This window comes from Haliaeetus leucocephalus, unplaced genomic scaffold (genome assembly GCF_000737465.1).
Source record: "Haliaeetus leucocephalus isolate CR32 unplaced genomic scaffold, Haliaeetus_leucocephalus-4.0 Scaffold752, whole genome shotgun sequence".
In the NCBI taxonomy this organism is placed as follows: domain Eukaryota; kingdom Metazoa; phylum Chordata; class Aves; order Accipitriformes; family Accipitridae; genus Haliaeetus; species Haliaeetus leucocephalus.
Genome location: NW_010973188.1, coordinates 4,499,981 through 4,518,661, shown reverse-complemented (window position 1 = coordinate 4,518,661; position 18,681 = coordinate 4,499,981). Strand labels below are relative to the sequence as shown.

Here is an 18,681-nt window from a genome sequence, read left to right as displayed (position 1 = left end):
ACAGAGAAGGAGGCTCTGAAAAGATCTTTCCTAGTACTTTTAAGTTGCACCTGTTTTGAGATGATCCTTTGCATATGGGGACAATAAATACAACTATAGTGAGCTACTGTGTACTTTAAAAATAAGGCTCCAAGTTAGTTTCTCATAGCTGGATGCTTTCCTGGAAACACAAGCAGCTCTTCAGGTGAAGAAGACATAAATGCTTGCTTCAATCATGAGCATTATGCCTTACATAATGTGTTATGAGTGCTGTGTTGTGAGTGCTGGTATGTAGGATTTAGCACAAAAGTAGTGGTGGAATGCTGCTTACCAGAGACATATTTCTCAGTCTGTTTCCCAGACTGGACCTGTTGTTTAAGGACCTCTTGTTCAACTTGTTAATGCCTTAATCCTCTTCCCTACTTTAGATGCATGCTATGACAGGCCTTGGGAGTTCAGCAACCCAGAGCAGCACTTGAATTGTTAGCGAGCTGAAATGTTTGCTTTGCAGAAAGCAAGTGATTATATGAGTGATGGAAGAAAATGAAAAAAGTTTTGAATTAAGATGGTGCCTCCCCGCCCATCGTTTCCTTATGGTATGAAAGCACACTTAGAAGAATTAAAAAAGTATTGCGTCCAAGACTTAATTTTTGTCTGAGTAAATGCAGAACTACTTTATTGTCTGGAAAGGGAACTTGCCTGAATTAGTTGGAGAGAGTGGGGGACTGCATGTGGATAGAAATGATTTGAAAGAGTGACTTTCAAGCTGTAGTTATCAGCCTACTGGGAGCATTTGAACTGCTTCTAGACGTGTGCAAAAGGTAGTTCAGTGGCTATGTAACAACTGTCCAATGTCAACTCAGGACTGCTAAAAAGAATAGCCCTTCCCTTCTTTTTGCCCCTACCTGATCATGCCAGCATAATGAGATGGTGGAAATTGCAGCTAAACTAAGGTCAGTTTGGATGAAAACTAACAATTTACTTTGGCTGCTCTTCAGCTGGATTGTTTCTAAAAACTTAAGAATGTTAAACACCTACTTGATTTTTGTATTTTTAAGTGTCCTAGAAGTTAGCTAGTGGATAGGATGTGTGTACTGAGGTTTGAGAGGCTCTTCGATTCTTACATTTGGGTTTTGTCAACCCTGCTTGCAGAGGAGTAAAGCATTCACAAATGATTGTATCTCAATTTCTTCCTTCATACCATCCAGATTTTTGAGAGGTACACGTGAAAGAGCAGTGTCCTGAAAAGGAAGCCATAGAGGAGGTCAAACAGAGAATGCAGGAAAAATGTTTGTGCTACAGTCTGGAATTGTTCATGAACTGTCCCAGGTCTCTAAATTACTGGTGTGTAAAACTTAGTTTTTTGGAATAGTCCGCAGGACATGATGATTTTGGGAATAATAGAGGCTAGGTTATATGTTTCACAGAGCCTAGACTTTGTTCAAGACATGTTTCCATTATTAGCTGAAATATTGCTGACCTCTAAAGGAACAAGCATGCTGTACTGGGCCACCATTTATCTGTATCAAGCAGAGCACTAGATGCCTTTGCATCAAGTAATTAAAGCTTTGAATTAAAGTGAGACACTGGATTCATCCCTTTAGCTCGTGCAAGTGCTTTCATGTGGTTGTACCTTTCATTCCAAAGAATTTTGCGTATACTGATGTGACTTCTGAGGGTTACTCTTAAGTGGTAAACAAGTAAGTATTCATTTAACAGGACCTTTAACTTCTGTTCATAAAAGGACAAAATCGGCTAGGAAAATGAGTCTTAAGTCTGCATGAAAGATCATGCTAGACTTGGCATTCATTTACTAAACTAGAATAAGCTTTTTTTTCTTGTTACGTGCTTGCTCCTTCATTGATGGAAATCTTGTTTCTAAATGAAACTGTGTGAAAAGCAGTCTGGTAAAAGATGTCCAGGCTAAACTGGATTTGCATTCTTCCTGTCTGAATGGGGCTTTTTTGTATTCCCTCTAAGTAATGAAAAATACCTTGTTTCAAGATTCAGCATGTTAGATGTATAGTCTGCAAGTATTACTGAGGGATTTCTCTTCTCTTCCATCCTCTTAATGGCTACCAAGCTAATTTTTGAGGCGTGTGGCACTGAAGACTTGACTGTATGGGGCCATGCGCTTCCTGTGTACCTCCTTTTCTGTGCCTGTCTGAAAAGCTGCGAGAGGTGGCAGGTGAGAGATCAAACACTAATCTGTCCTGGAAATCAGATAATATTGTGGGTAGCGCCACAGCGTGTGGTACATCTGCATCGAGGCGTTTTGCCGTGAGAAAGGGATGGCTCTGCTTTCCGCGCCAGTTGGGCCCCACCTTACGTGGGGCGAGCAGCTCTTGTGTGACGGGGATCCTGCTGGTCCTGTCAGCCTTGAAAAGACGTAGTGCTGAAATACCACAGGGCAAAACCGCACAAATGCTCCAAAGCGGTGCGCTGGAAAAGCGAAAGTCTGCGTGCCCTCCCTGTCTGCGCTGGGCTGGTCTCGGGGGGCTGGTGGGGAGGAGAGCAGCGCGAGGCCACGCTGCCTCGTGGGCCCCGCGGCCGCCGGGGCCGGGGGAGCTCCTGGCCCGGACACCCTGCTGGGGAGGAGAGCCTGCGTGTCAGAAACAAGGAGCAATTCAAACCCTTTTCTTCAGAGCGTTAAACGGACCGGTCCGGATGAAGCTGTGGTCCCTGCGGTTACAGAAGTTGAAACACCAAGTCTTGGAGCATAGCTGTAGCCTCTTTTGTTCTTGTCGTTACGTGGATTACTGCTGTGATTTGTAAAATACAAATTGTCCAGGCTGTATTCCGGCTTCTCAAAAACAGGATGTATTATTGTTCTCCAAATTCGCATGGATTTTTTTTTTTCCCTCCCTCTGCATGCATGGCCTCCTCACAATGAAAGTGTCCCAAGCATTACTGAAGCAGCATCTTCTCTTGAAAAAATTTTAATAGCTTCTCTTTAGGAACTTCTATGCTTCCTTTGACTTTTATTGATACAGCTGCTGTATGGGATGATAGGTTAACTTTAACTGGGGGGAAGACAAATTACTTCCTGGGGTTAATGACTACTCTTCCTTTGCTATTTTTATGGAGTAGAAGAGCCATGAGGTTCCCATGGAGGTTCCCTTCTTCATGTCTAAAATTGACTTGGTTGTTTATTCAGTGCTTTTTGTCAGCAGGTTACTTTGCCAACTTGTAACAGAAAGCAAGCAGTTGGTTGTACAGGGCGGAATAACGTACCTGTGAGAATCTGCTGTGACGCTTTCTGTAGGTCGTGTACAATATTTAAGTGGTAAACAGCTCTTTCCAGGTGTTAGTTGTTTTTTCCCCAAAACAGGGAAAACAGCAGGTTAGTGAATATTCTGCATGTTTCTGTGGGTGGACAGTACTTGCATGTCAATGTCAGTATGTGTGTGTGTATATACTGTTATCTACTGTCAGCTTTTAGACTTCTTTTAAGTGTCAGACTACTGAATGACAAACAGTTGGTACTTGGCTGCGGCCGCCCATACTGGAGGACAGCTTCTCATAACCCCAACGACAACAACAAACCCCACCCTTCATAGCTGGAAGATGTCTTAACTTTTTTGAAGTGTTTCTTGGCAGGATCTGTATTGGAAACTTGCTTGTTGATAGTGTATAAAATTGCTAGAAGGCACAATGTGAATATAAGGATGTAAAGATGTGGAATATAAGGATGTAAAGATTGAAAATAGGTATTTGTTCCTTTTGTCATTACTAGAAGTTAGTGGACTACTTGGTGTGACTATTCTGTAGTACTTGTTTTGGTAGACAGACAAGGCTGGAAAATGATCTGGCGCTCTATAGCGAAGAATACCTAATGCCTAGTTTATTTTGCATAAAAAGCATGTGTCTTGCTTAAACTTGTGCATTGGTGGGCTGTTGCTGTATATGCACTTGACCTAAGGAAGCTGAGACTTTTTAGGACTGGTAATCTTGGTGTAACTCTGGATCGACTGGATTTATTGCTTCCTGGAAGAAAAAAAAAATAAAATTCTTGTTGCATGTAGCCTTCTAAAAGGAAAATGGTCAGTTGTACAGTGGGAACATTGGTTACATGCATTTGATGGGACTGATGCAAAAGGAGCAGAATTATTTGAGCAGAGAGACTTGTTCCAGCCCAACTATCCCCCTGCCCTTGACAGCAAGGAGTGTGATGTGCTTGAGCGATTCTCCTAGAGTATGGATGGTAATCCAGGAGTGCTGGAAAACTCACTTTTGGTCATATTACAGAATCAGAGGCCTGGCATCTTGCAGTATTTTTTTATTAAAAAGTTATCTCTGTGGAGTGAATTCTATGTGATGTATTTTTTAATCGGGTTTAAAAATGCTCTCCTTCTAACTCAATTTTGACTTCTGTAACAGCTGCAGATTCTGTCCCAACATTCTCACTTCCATGATAAATATAACTTCAAGTATCTGCGAAAGTTATTTCAGTTAGAATAGCACTCATTTGTACTGCAGCTATGCATTTCTGCAAGACGTCATAGTTTTTCATACAGATGGAAGTAAACAATGCCAGTAGCTGTAGCAAAATGGGCAATAGAACAGCTGCAAAACATGGTATTTGGCAAATCCCACAGTATAGATTAATCCATTATTTTTTTAAATTTGTTATCTTCTGTTTAGCACTGCATTGAACTTGAAGTAAATCGCACCAAACTCCAAAGCAGCTGAATTTACATACTGCAGCCGAAATCCAATAGTGAGAGAGTTTGTTTGTTTATTTTAGATGAAAACTGGGATGATGATCAGCTTCTTGGATTTGAACCATGCAATGAAAACCTTATAACAGGTTGTAACATAATCAGCGGGAAATGCGAATGTGACACCATTCGGACCTGTAATAATCCATTTGAATTTCCAAGCCGGGATACTTGCCTGTCGGCCTTAAAAAGGATTGAAGGTAAGCACTTGTCTTCAGTAATTCAGAGTTAGTAATTTTTCTGTGCATTTGATGAAAAGCTAGGGCCTAGTTTAATATGTTTCAGGATGACTTGGGTAGTTTCAGATACCTGTGGTCTGGTACTTTTCAGAAGACAGTTGTATATTTTAAAGGAAGACGGGACTTCAGTAAGCTAGGCCTGCCAAATGCATAGGTTTAAGAATGGAAGAAACTAATACTTTGTGTGTTACGATGTTTGCAGATTTTGAGACTAAAACAATTCTGTTCATAGTTCATGGTACCTACCTTCACATATCTTTAGCTGTAAAGCAGTGTGGAAAACTCTCTTTAGATGTATTGATATGACTGAACCGTGAATAAACACAGTGGATTTTAATAGCAAAGGCGTAGAAAAAGTAGTTGTTGATAATACTTACTTTTTTCTTATATGAATGCATGAATCGCTATTTTCTTTAGGTTTACATAATGTAGCATTACTTTAATTGCTTGTATTTTTCAGTTTCCATGTTCCTTTGATTAGACTTGCATTAGGCCACATATGTTTATGCTTCTGCACACATACGTGATGGATATTTTTGTTTGGGGTTTTCTTGTTTGCTTATGGCTGAACTGGAAATGAGTTGGCTCAAGTATATCCAGTTGGAATTAAATTCCCATGGTGTATTTCTAGAATTGTTTTGAACAGCTATCAAAGGTTTGATCTAGGGCCCTTTCTATGATGCTGTAATTACTGTTTATTATCCAAAGTATCCAGGAACATGCACAAGTTGATTAGTGGAGTGAACCTGCTTAATTAGTCTACTTTAAACCAATGTTTAAAGTCATATTGCAACAGTAAATGTATTTACAAGGCTACTAACCATATTTAAAGTTACTATGTTTAAGTTAAGGAAGTGTGATGTGATGTCATCTGTCGTACTTGTTTTGTGATAAGAAAACTGTTTTCAAGCTACAGACTTGAAACGAGGAGAAGTTGTGGAAAAAACTGTAGCTGGCGGAAATGTTCATTGACGGTCATGATGTTGGTCACTAAAAGCGTACAAGTGCTTTGTGTGCATTTTTTTGTGTTTTTTTAGCTCTAGGAAGAGGAGAGGCACAACCTTTGTTGGCCTCTTGTTTGTTGCTGTAGTAGTGGGCAGTAGCATATATGGGTTCTTAAGTAACCTTACTCACCACTTCTTTTTTTACTTGTGAATGCATGACTAAGTCTGCAGTAGTTTAGCAGGACTCTATTGGCATGACAATTCATCATGTGTTTAACTTGCTAAGAAAATCTGCTGTGGGATGCCTTTTTTTTTTTTTGCAGGCTCGGAAGAAATGGACTTAGTTTGTGGAATGGTGTAGCTAAAGCAGGTTGATTCTTTGAGTAGCTTTCCTTCAGTAACCTCTTGTTTCAGCTGAATTCCTGTTTTAAAAAGAATAGCATTTTAAACTTACCCATGAGGTAACAATATTCTCCAAGTAAACTATTTGGTATGACAGTGATGGTGCGGTTGTTTTTCAGAGGTGTAATTTTCTTTTTTGTTTATTTGTTTTCTTGGTTTTATTTCTTTTTTGGGGAGTGGGGAGGGTGTTATTCCAAAGCCTCAGACTATAGGGCACAAGTAGAAGAGTTTAGGACCTGCTGTTTTTTTAATCCTTGACAGACAGGAAGGATAGTTGATGCAAGTGATGAAACAACAATGGTACCCTTAAATACCAGAAATCTGGCAGTTACAACTTGAGTGTTGTAACAGTCCAGCCTTTACTTATAAGAATGTGAATTTGCATTTGCATCCTCAGACTATCCAACCCTACTGCTGAGGAATGTTTGAAATTAAATCCATCCATATTTCTTAATAGAAGGGCAGAAGTCATAGCATAACTTTGATTTGTCTGCATTTGACAGCTGTAGTCAGTCAAATCTGCCTACTGTGTTTTGCACTGTAAATGTTTATTCCCTCTTGCTCTGACTAGGATTGGGAATTGAATGCTAACAGCTTATGGAGGTTATTTCTTTAAATACATTACTTCTTGTTTTGGTAATTAAAATGTATGCTTCATCCTGTACCTAACCTAATGGAAAAGAAGAATAACTATTTTTCCCCTTGCACTTGACCCATCCCTGTTTGGTAAGCAAGCAAAGTCTCTTAGGTAGAACAGGATAGCCACTTTGGTGTGTCTGAGCCAGTATTTGCTGTTTGAGTATTTCAGGCTTTCAGAGTTCATAGTCTGAAAGTTGAATTCATCCATTCAGAAAATCCACCTGAAACACAACTTAGGTAGCATGCAAACAAGAGGGCTCTTTCAGCATGTTAAAATGGAGAAAGATTTCAGTTTCTTCAAGGCAAGCTAAGTCTTTAACTGTAGTGTCATGTAAAAAGAGGTGATTCATAAGATCTGTTAAATATGTCTAATTAAGATTTTACTGAAATCCAAAGTACTGATGTATACTTCACTCTTTTGGCTTGTCTGTTAAAGATAATGGCAGGAAGATTTGAAACTAGTAATTTAAATCCTGAAATACTTTAATAGAACCTGCTACCATGGAAAGTGGGACCAAGACAGGGTAGTCTAAGTTCCATCTCCTCACCATACTTGATATGGATAATTAATACACAGTGTGATTAAAAAGACTTAAGTTGAGCACCTGATTGATGGGTACACCATAACAGGAGTTTCTGAAGAAAACTTAAAAGAAGAAAAGTGTCATTTAAGCAGCTACTTCCATGTGTTTTCTACTTTGAAGATACTTATTAAGCAATTGAGAATGTTTTGTGTTGTTCAGTGACGTGTCACTTTGCAGGATTTTTGATATTCATTATAAGTTTGTGTATCATTCACATGTTGATGAACTTCCATAACACAGCTGAGGCAAGGGAAGATACTTAACCCCATCCTGCTGAGGAGAAAATGGGTCAGGTAGCTTTCATTCTAATTATGGAGGTAATTGGGAGGGTCCCATCAAGTGAACTTTTTTTTGGTAGTACTATTAAAAGCACAGCTGAAATAGATTTATAACTTTACAGAATATTTGACAAATTGGAACCTAGAAAATTAGTATACAATGGCATCTAGAGAAATTCTGGCTCAAGCAATTTCATTAAAGTTGCATAGCTATGACAAGTTATCTTGGGCTGTATAAATTCATTTAACCGAGGACCCGTCTTTCAGTTTCCTGAGTAGTGGAGGCAAGGCTATTATAGAGGCCAGTGGTGCTAGACCAGTGTGGTTTGCTTGTTCTGATTAAAATGAGTTCTGTGGATTTTCTGTCTTCTTTCTCTCTGTCTCTCTATTTTTTTTGTTTTCTTTCTTGTTGGATTTTTTGTTGTTACCTTGAAAGAAGAAGGAAGGGTGCAGTTAGGCTCCCCCAACCATACTAAGTATACATAGGTCCATGCACAGGAGATGCTGGTGCTAATGGCATAGTGTTAGCTGTAGTTGCCAGCTCAATCAACCTGTGCAGCTCACTGAAAGCTATCTTTGCCTGCGGACGTGGAATCTGTTCCATAAATACAATCTGGCAAATAACAAGCGGTGAGCCAAAATCTGCAGTCCCATTTCCAGATATGAATGTGTATGTGCTAAGGGGTTAGGGCTTTTGCATGTACTTTGATTTCTTGTGTCTTTTTGTGCTTGCACCTTCCCTTTCAAGTGCCTCTCTAGTCATCTTCCTTATTTTTTTTTACTTCTAGTTTGTCTTATACTTAAGCTTTTCAGGTTGTGTGGTCTTCCCTTCTGGGCTTGGTATCAGTTCTAGCTTGCTTACTCAGCTAACCCAAAGTTTTCTTGTTAGCGTCATATAGGATCTTTCTTTCCCTATTGGCTCGTGTCTGCCTGCCTTCCTGGGCTCTTCATATTTTCTTTTACCTTTACCTTTCCCTGCCTCCTTTCCTTGCTTTCTTTGCCTACCTATTTCATCCTGTTTGTACCCCAGTTCACTTAAACAAGCCACATAAGGCAAATAAGACAACTTTATCTGTCCTTCCTTCCCAAAATCAGGCTGCATGGGTTTAACATCATGTTGCTTAGATATTGTTGACAAGGCCCAAAAGCCATGTTCTTTATTTTGTCTCCCAAAGTCTTGCTCTGCCCTCAGCTGGGGAAGCCTGTAATAGGAAGCATCTGTTTTAATCTCTAATGTATGTAACTTCTGTAGGGGTGCTGATGTCTATTTGCAAGAAAGTACCGAGAGGTTAATGGGGGGGTCTCAATAATACAGGTACTGAAGGCAGTTGTCGTCCTCACCCCTTGCCCTTGTTTTCCTGGGAAACCGTAGGATTAGATACATTGGAAAGGATTGGTTTTGTCATGGAAGTTGATAGCTAACTTCTAACTAATCTTTGTGTAGACATACTGCAAGCATCCAAAGACTTGTTACTTGAATGGAGTACCATACAGCATTGTCCTGGTTTTGGCTGGAATAGAGTTAATTTTCTTCCTAGTAGCTGGTACAGTGCTATGTTTTGGATTTAGTATGAGAATAAAGCTCGTTTATGCCTTAGAGGTCTCACAACTCCATTACCAGGCTTAAAGTGTCTGCTTCTCTACATGGACTGTCAGTGACTTTTCATATAGAAGGTTGGTATAGAGGTCACAAACCATCCTGCTGTGAGGAAATGCACACATTGGGGCTAGAAAGAAACTGTCTGGAAAAGCTATCGCGTACCTAAATAATAATAGATTCCTATGTTGGTGGTTTTTGTTGTTGTTTAAAATGTTTTGCTTTTGGTTATTGTCTTGATGAGTACCTGCTCTGATATGGTGCAGGAAATCCTGTGTTCTTGAGCTTGGAAAGCTGGCTTCTATTCAGGAGACTGCTAATGATGACAGCTTGGTTGAACTTGGGCTGCTGGAGTGGACTGTGGAAAATAAGGCCAGAGGGTGAAAAGTGATGAGATGCCATCTGTCTGCTGAGCCACAGTAAGAGGCAGAAGTCTAATAAGCTGCATCTATACATTCTTGCAGTCATGATCTGCTAAGAATTAGGTGCAGATGGTACAGAAGAGTCAGTTCTTCAGACTTTGTGCGAGATGCTGAGGACTGGGGGTGAGAGAAGTGAAAGAAAGTAATTCATCAGGATGCATTTGTAGGGCATTGGTAGGTAGCAGCACTCAAAACTTGTTGTGTAGTGCCAGTCCAATTATCTCAGTCTTGCCTAGCACGTATGAAGAATCGCTGGGAGGTGGTATCTGGTGTGACCCAACCTCAGTAGTTTCAAAGACTGTATGCCAGTTCAGGGATCTTCTTCCTTCTCTCCCTCTATGCTAGCCTGGCAGCAGTTCAGATGGCCCAGCAAAGCTTTAAAGAACAGGAACCCAAAGATGTTCTGCTCTTCCTCCTCCTCCTCTATAAGAGCAGGTCAGGATCTGTGGGCAGGCGGCATGCCTTGCTGCCTTCCCCCTTCAGAGGCAGTGGCAGGCCTTTGGAATGATAACTCTCTCCTGAAAATATGTTCCCTGCTAGAACAGCTATCTCCTCTTCCCTCTGGGAAGGGAGGGGAAAGTCGTGGGTCAGAGGCATCCAGTCTTTCACAGGTGGGCTGTACTTCAGGTTGGGATTTACTAAAAACTTCAGTCTGCAGATTCTCTCAAAGGTAAGAAACTTCCTGGTACTAGCTTGCTTCTTGAAAGTAATTTGGTAGCAGTGTTTGTTTTGATAATACCAGGTACTGGTGTGACACCAAGAACACCCAGACAAAGGTGTTCTCGAGTACCACGGAGAGCATAAGTGCTGCCAGCCATAGCAAAGGCAGTGCTTCTGTGTATCTCGAGTTCTCCCAGTGCACACCTGAGCTCTAAGAGGAGAAACCAATCGACTTTCTTTATCGGTTCATACTCTACCAAAAGTATAAGTATTTTCCATGTCAAAGTTAAGCCCAGTCTTTCTTCAGAATATATGTGAAGGATAAAATTTGTACCTTTTTTGATGAAAGATGCGATTAGTGCTTTAGGTAAATAAACACCCTTCACTTGCATCTCTGCATGTAAAACCTGCTGCTGATACCAAGTTATTGAAACTGTTATTTGAAGAGTTGCTTCTTGGTTACCTGGCTTGTACCTTTCTGCACTATTCACTGCTGTCCTTCATAGGTGAAAGGAAAAGGCCTTTTAAGTCACTGGTATCTATTAAACTGGCTTATTGCAACATACTCCTTGCATTCCATTATTTTTTACATGTAACTGAATAACTTTATGCTGGCAAATGTTGCAATACCTGTTAGACCAGTCCTGGAATAACAAATATGAGGAGGTAATTTTATTCTGAATGCTTGTTTGGCTGGTTTTAGGTCTGATTTTGTGTTGAACTTCACTTGTGTGGTCTTAATGGCTGTGGCTACATTGAAAAACTAGAACAGAATAAATCCAGCTTTATACTGAATTATCAAGCAAGGAGAGGAGCGAAATACTTTCAAATGTGCTTAATCTGATACACTTTCCACTCCTCTCGCGTAACAATTAACATATGTTTTTGCTCAAATAACAGAACTTTGAAGGTTGGCATGTATTTGCAATAAGGAATGCGACTGTGGCAAAGGTCCAAATTTTACCCTTGAACATGCTTGTGGGAGCCAAGTAAATATATTTGAAAGCAAGTAAATGCATTTGAAAGCAAAATTTCACATGAAGCAGAGAGGAAAATGGCAGTATAGCTTTCAGGCTTTGTTTCTGAAAACATAGATAGAGAAGGAAAAACTGTTTGATGTGGAAATAGTACAGATTAGGAATACTGATGTAAACTTGAATATACAAAGAAATCTTCCAAAAACCAAAAGGGAAGAGAACTTGCTCATTAACTGATGAGAGGGTTTTGTGACAGTGGCACATCTGCCAGTGCAGTAGCCTTCACAGCATAACAGAGCAGTGTTAAATTTGCAGGACTTGTCACTTTTCTGACTCTAGCTCCTCACAGTACTGTTCCCTGATCAAGGAAGTATGATCTTTTTCTAATGTATTGGCTCTTTTAGCATGTCCTGTTTTTAAGATGAGTTGTCACACAGAGAACATCTGTGCCATGAAATTTCAAGCTGACAGTAAGAAAACCTAGCAGAAGTTTCAGAAAGATATCAAAAGAGAAAACTGACTTTCATATTTTTGTATTGATGTGGCTGGACACCTAATTTTAGGCTTAATTAGATTATGAATAATGCTGTTTGTATTAATGGGGGGAAGAAACTGCATTGCAGAAACTGTTAGGAGGGAAGATTGAAGAAAGAACCCAAAACTGAGCAGCTGGTTAGAAAACTAGAAGTGTTAGCATTACAGAAATTACTTCAATTATAACTAATACTGTACCTTTACACTTCAGGTTTTTTTACTTGCCATTTTATGTAAACGTGGTGTTTTTACTGTGTAGTAACTGAACTTAACTGTCTTTCTGTGCTACACTTGCTCATATGAGCTGCTGTGCAGATGCCACTCTTGCCTTTCCTTCTTACATCCAAATCCCTTGGGTGTGTAATGCTTATGGAGAGGGTACTAGATCTTCAATTTGTGACACTTCAGTTTCCTTCAAACTTGCAGCGTCTGAGATTGCTGTGGACAGAAGTGTAACCTTAACTGTAGGCCTTGGGATAGGACTGTGTGACAAATACATCCTACAAAGCTAGCCATAAGATGTGGATGATCAAAGCGTGGTTGATCCTAGAGACAAAGGAGCATTCTTGGCTTTTTCTGTTTCAAATGCTTTTCTGCATTCATCTGAAACTGAATACAAGATAGCTTACTGTACTTGGAGCCTCTGTAAGAGAAGGAAGAGAACAGGACAGGTATCTTACAACTGGTAAGATCTTGGTTTTGATAAGTTCAGTGCCTTTCAGATGTTATTTTCCGTGTTGGCAAGTAGGCTGTGCTGAAGTATGGCCACTTTAACTGTAGTGGCAAGTTACAGGTTTCAATAAATGCTTGACCCTAACTTCTGTTAAAACGGGGGAAGAGGGAGAAAATGGAGCAGGTGACTTTTAGCAGAATGCTTCCAGATGAAGTGTTGATTTTAAGGATCAAAAGTTATCTACTTGTGACAGAAGAGACCTGAGCAAAGATCTCAAATTGAATGGTGTGTAAACATTAAGATAATGTTGCATACTAGCAGGAAGCTGTATTCCTGTGGCACTTGCTGTGCTGGATCACAGGTCTTGTTTTGACAGGGCAACTCTTGTTTGGATATATGCAGCATTGATGTTGACAGAGATAACTCAGTGTTGAGTGAATGTATCCAGTGATAGTAGTATCAGTGATTTACTGGTCAATATGACAACTTTAATACAATAGTTGTGTTTCTAAAAATAATGAGGAAAAACTTATTGGAGAAGAAAGGTTTTTGGTTTTTTTTGTTTGAGTGGTTTTTTGTTTGATCATCTCTGGTAGACTTCACAGTTGTCTCTTTAAAAGAATGATGTACCACCGTTTTGTAATTCTGAATGGTTGTATAGCATGGTGACAAACTATTTTAGCTCTTTGTCTCCAAATTTAGACCTTGAATTATTTTGTGAAGTTCTGTTGTTGTTGGTTTTTTTCCTAAATAGAACACTATGGAGCTTCCACAGCATCAAACTAACTTTTCTATGCAATAGAATGAAGCATTGCCAGCAAAATGTTTGTCTCCAAGATGGATGGATGGAGTCTAGAGTCAGCAAGATCCTGTGAACCAGTTGAGTTTCAGAGAAACATTGGTAAAGTTGGATAATCTCTTGCTCAGGATGGAAGGTGGGAGGAGAAAGGAGAAAAAGAGCAGTGCTTCTGGAAAACTTCCATTGGCCCTACTTCAGAACAGGCTGCAGATAGGATGCTTAATAAGCTTGGTTTGCCCCAGCAGCTTTTAAATAGAGCAAGGATATTTGTATAGCTGTTCCAAGAGTACTCTTTTCAAGATGCATGAGAATTTAACTCAGTCCAACTTAAACATTCCAAAAAATGTGTATGAACCTGTGTTTTATCTGTATTCACTACTAGAAGATGACACATTTCTTCCCCCCTCTCCATACAAAAGCACTTGGTAATTAATACAGTAATAGAAGATGTCCCCATCAAATAATTTGCAAATGTAACATTTTTGCTCTGTAAGAAAGCAAAATGATTAATATTTGCAATGGAATTGTGGTATTAGCGTGATAAGAAAAACAAAATTATTCCCCTACCAAAAATGTAGGTTTGGTTTTTTTTTAATTATAATAATATTTAGTGTTCTGTGCATTAACTTATCCAGTACAGGTCTTGACGTGCCTTTTCACTGTTGTTTTTTCTATGCTGGTAAATGCAGGGAGTTTTAATTGCTGGTCAAACTTTTGGGGTCTAGCTGCGCTCTTGCCCCCATCACCTTCAACCCAAGGTTCTGCTCAGCACTGCTGCCAGCAGTGGTGCTGATCTGTAGAGAAAGTCTCTAGTTTGTTTCCACATTCAGAAGTGTATCAAAGACTTGAGTGTAATAACCTCTGGAAAATGTTGTAACTGTCCTAGATCTATCATGGGGTTGTGCATTGAGCGCTCGCACCACTTGCTCCATTGGTTAGTCTGTTTTACTGTACGTTGTGGATCATTTCAAGTGGAAGACCTGGCCTCCTTCTGTTTGTCTTCTTTCATCCCATTGCTGTTACCCACTTACAACCACCTTGGGCATGAGATGTTTAGTCTGGGACCATTTTCTTTCCTAGAAATGGCAAAGTTTCCTTCTGTGTCAAGTGAATACCTCATTAGGTCTAGCTGTGAGGCACCTCTCTAGGAAGCAGCCCTTTCATTATTACTGGCTGTGATTATTTTTCTGATAGAGGTACATCTTTGGAGAACAGCACTACTATTATAACAATTAAAAATCACATCCGAATCTCTTCAGACGTGTGGCTAACTATTTCTCATCTTCCCGTGGGGTTGGGCGGAATAATTATTATTTTTTTAAGGGGATTTTGCATTACTAACCTTTCTTCTGCAGGTTATCAGTCCTTACTAATTTAGTAGCATTACCTCTGGCTGATGCTATGTGACAAATCCATAGTCTGCCCTTCCCTTTTAAAAAGGGGTATGTGTGTGCAAAACCATTTCAGTTTTCTTGTAGACATGACTGCTTCAGTCTAGCTGTAATCTGTCACTGACAGCCTGATCTAATGATCTAGGTGGAAAGTTTTGTTCTGAGCTTATTAGTCCTGTTTGCCTGTTAACTCTGCCCTTCTAGGCTCAGTATGAGCGGGTGTTGCTTGATTGCACCCTCCTGCCCCCCAGAAAAAAGCCCTGCGTAAAACTTTTTTATAAGCTCCTCTTACAAAGATGTCTGAGAAAGTAGGGTGACAAATTCTCCAGAGTGTTAGCAGGGGTACAGCTCACAGTATAAACAAAAGTCCAAATGTCTGTTTAAGAGCATGGAAACTACCTAGTTGTAAATGGGCTTTTCAGGACTCAGTTCCACCTTTCCTGGTGACACTGCAGTGAGATGGTACCCTGGCCAGTATCCTTACATGCTGGACCTGAGCATAGGTGGTATGTGTGTGCCCTCTATGGATGCTTAAAAACAAAATGTGTGCTCTCCAAATGCTGGCGCATCTGTCTATTCACTGTCAATATATTTTTGGGCACATGTTTGTGCTTCTAGTTACTGATAAAGGATTCTTCTACACAAATACTTGGGGAGAGCATGGGTGTTTTATAGGCAAAGCACTGACCTCAAGGTTGAATGGCTTTCTCAAAAAAACCCCCAAACCCCCCAGCCAAAGGCATTCTTAGCCTTAGTGCCAACAAGCAGTAGCTCTCCCCCCCCCCCCTCCCCCCCGAATTCCTGCGGGTGTTCTCTTCCCTGTTGTTCTAGATTCCCTCAAGTGTTCTGTATTCAAAGTATTTTTAAAATTCTTGCTATTCAAATCCAAGAAAAATTCCATTCTCATTCATCAAGTAACTTATATGATGTACATTATATAGCTTATCTAGAATCAGATGTGTTACGTCAACTTATGTTAAAAGATGTAAATATTGCCTTTCTGTCCAGAAGAGGTAAAGCTTTCACTAACTTTTAGCTTCAGTTAGGAAGAGAACAGATAGTACTTTCGTATGATCAACGTTGTTCTAGAGACATGTAGAAATTGTTGTCATGGTGACAAACCAATCTACATAATTTAAGGTGTTAGAATTTAAATGACTTGTCAGAAACATATGCCAGAATCGCAGCTGCTATAAATGAATGCACTAATATGTTAAATGTTAAACATGTTTGGCATCGGCATATAACTTTAGAAGGGCAAAGAAAACACCATCTTGATTTAAAACAAACAAACATAAAACAAAACCCAAAACTGGGAACTCAAATCTGCTTTTGACCTCTGGCTGGGAGATGCAGTCACATACAGCAGGGGAGGAAATGCCTGACATTCTAGCCATCTGAGCTGGGGCTTCCAGCTCTTTGGCACACTTACTTGTGTAGGTCTGATGTTTTTTCCTCTCAGTTGTCATTGCAGGCTTCTTGTAGAAGTGAATAGGGGACAGAGTAATGCCAAAAGCAAGATGTTTCATCTTTCTGCTTTAGGTCCTTCTGTAATATGTATTAATTGCCTTATGAGAGTTTGGAACATGAGTTCCTAATCTCTTGTATGTTTTTAGAACCCAGGTTAGAATATTAGTATCAATATTTTACAATTTGAGTAAAAATACTGTATTTTTAAAAAGCCAATCTGGGTGCTTCTGAAGAAAACCACTTTGAACATCAAAAATTGTCCAATAAACTTGTGACTGATATACTATACTGGAATGATGGATAGAAAACAAGATGTAAAATAAAATAAGTCTGTTAAACAAAATTTTCTAATTGTTGTGCTGTTATAGTTTGTGGGCAGTGTGGGTATTCCTTACCTGTATAGATCACATGTGACAGAAAACTAAAATAGCAATCTCAATGCTGCTGCTTTTCAAAAGTTATGCACTTCGTACTGCCACATCAGCTGTATAGTTGGAGTGTATTCTTTAGTCTGTGACACTGATCTAAGCATCCAATCCTTACCTGCCTGCTGTGTGCAAGCCACTGCTTTCAGCTTCCCGCTTGCAATAACTGGATACCTTCTGCTGGGGCTTTGATGTACTGCAAAGTAGGCAGACTGGGTAGAAGGACAAACACCTTGAGCCTGGAACTTGTGTGCTAGAGCTAGAAAGCTATTGGGAGCTAAATGCTGTCTGTCTCCTTGAACTGGATCTGTCCCTGAACAAGATGCTAGCAGCCCCTAGAAGTCCTGAATAAGAAGAGCAAGACTCCTCTTCCCATCTGTCCTAGAAGCTGGAAACACCAAGTGAGCCAAGCAAGACCGAACTGGAGTGTGTGTATGTGGGGGGGGGATGAAATGAGAAAGAAATGCCTATCTTTTTTTTTCCAGACATCTCCTCTTAGTGTTGAAGAGTTAAAATGCTTAACAGATCAGTCTGCTGATGCTGTTCATTCTGTGACAATAGGTATGTTAAGCAAGAAATAGAGTACTTCAGGAAAGAGGAATTTGGGGGGAACATACAAGTAGCTAAGGGTGGATGGAACTTGGATCCTGACTTGAGAGCTGTACCTGGATAGCAGGGCTCTGTTCATTATAAAGAAATGGGTGAACTGACGGATTCACTGATAGGTCTGGATCTCCTACATAACATGATACACATAACATCTAATGAATGAGTCTGAGGTGCAGCTCTAGAGATTCATAGAAATGAGGGGAGGAGAAAATTGTGCCCTTCTCAACATGTAAAGTGTGCTATTTTAGAACTTTTTATTACTGCATAAAGTTAGTCTAAGTTTATCAGGTTGGTGGTTGTTTTTTGTGTTGTTTTTTATTTTTTTTGAAAGTGTGTTTCCTTAGTCTTTTTCAAAACTCTGTAGTGTGTTACTGAGATTCCTGAACCAGGTCTGTAGGAGCTGGCATCATATGAAGGGGTGATACACATCGATACTGCCTGAAAACAACTTGCTGGCTCCTGTGCCATTCTGTCTGAGCAAGCTATTTGTTGAAATGAGGCATAAATGAGGAGTCTGGTTAACCTCTCATTAATAACCCTTATGAGGATTGTCCTATATGAGGAGCTGTGGTTTACTGCTGTACTCTGCAAGTTCCATAGGTTGCATCTGAGTTTTGACAGAGCTGTTCAGTACTAGTGTGAAGTGAGATTAAGCGAAACCTGAAAATTGAGATAGAGATGTATCTTCATGATAACACATTCCTGACTTCTTTTGAATGATACCATGATGTTCCAGTAATGGGAGTGGCTTTCTACACATAGACTAGAGCACGAACACTCACTGTAAGAAAGTCTAATGCTTTCTGTGCTGAGCCATCATTGGTTTGATTCAGGAGGCTGCAGACAGAAGCAATCTCTGTCTGGCTTCTACTCACAGTCCTACATTTGTGAAGTATTGCTTTGCCAACACACTTATTCCAACAATCTCTGTTTTCCTTCTCAGTCCTAGGGACTATTACTGTGAAAGCTACTAGCTTGTTGACAAGGGAAAGAGAGCTTTGCTTTCTAGCAGAAATCTAGTCTGTCTTTACAGCTGCGGTCCACAAAACTCATCACTGAGTGATCAAACATGGTTTCAGATCAAGGTACATGTGCACCTCTGTTCATCACTGTGGTAGTTCTTACATGCTTGTTTTACAGCTGTACCTTACACAGCTGAAATTCAAATCTGTGGAATAGAAAGCAAGAAATGAAACTTGCTGAAACCTCCCTTTATTTTCTGATAAAAGTCCAGCAGAGATCTGTGAATCTTTGCTAGCTCTGCAGTATTGGCACACCTGTGATCTCCTCTGGCAGATCTTCCTTCCCCCCCCCCCCCCCTTTTTTTTTTCCCCCCCC

At 40.0% G+C, this 18,681-nt stretch overlaps 1 protein-coding gene across 1 annotated transcript in view; it reads left to right on the top strand.

Annotated features, from left to right (window-relative positions):
* CRIM1 (cysteine rich transmembrane BMP regulator 1 (chordin-like)) overlaps positions 1 to 18,681 on the top strand; it is a gene marked incomplete at its 5' end in the record, with an annotated part of 202,358 nt that overhangs the window by 9,333 nt on the left and 174,344 nt on the right. Inside the window, one exon of the mRNA XM_010581266.1 lies at positions 4,727 to 4,900. Within this exon, the coding sequence (XP_010579568.1) occupies positions 4,727 to 4,900 (174 nt within the window). The remainder of the gene's footprint in view (positions 1 to 4,726; positions 4,901 to 18,681) is intronic.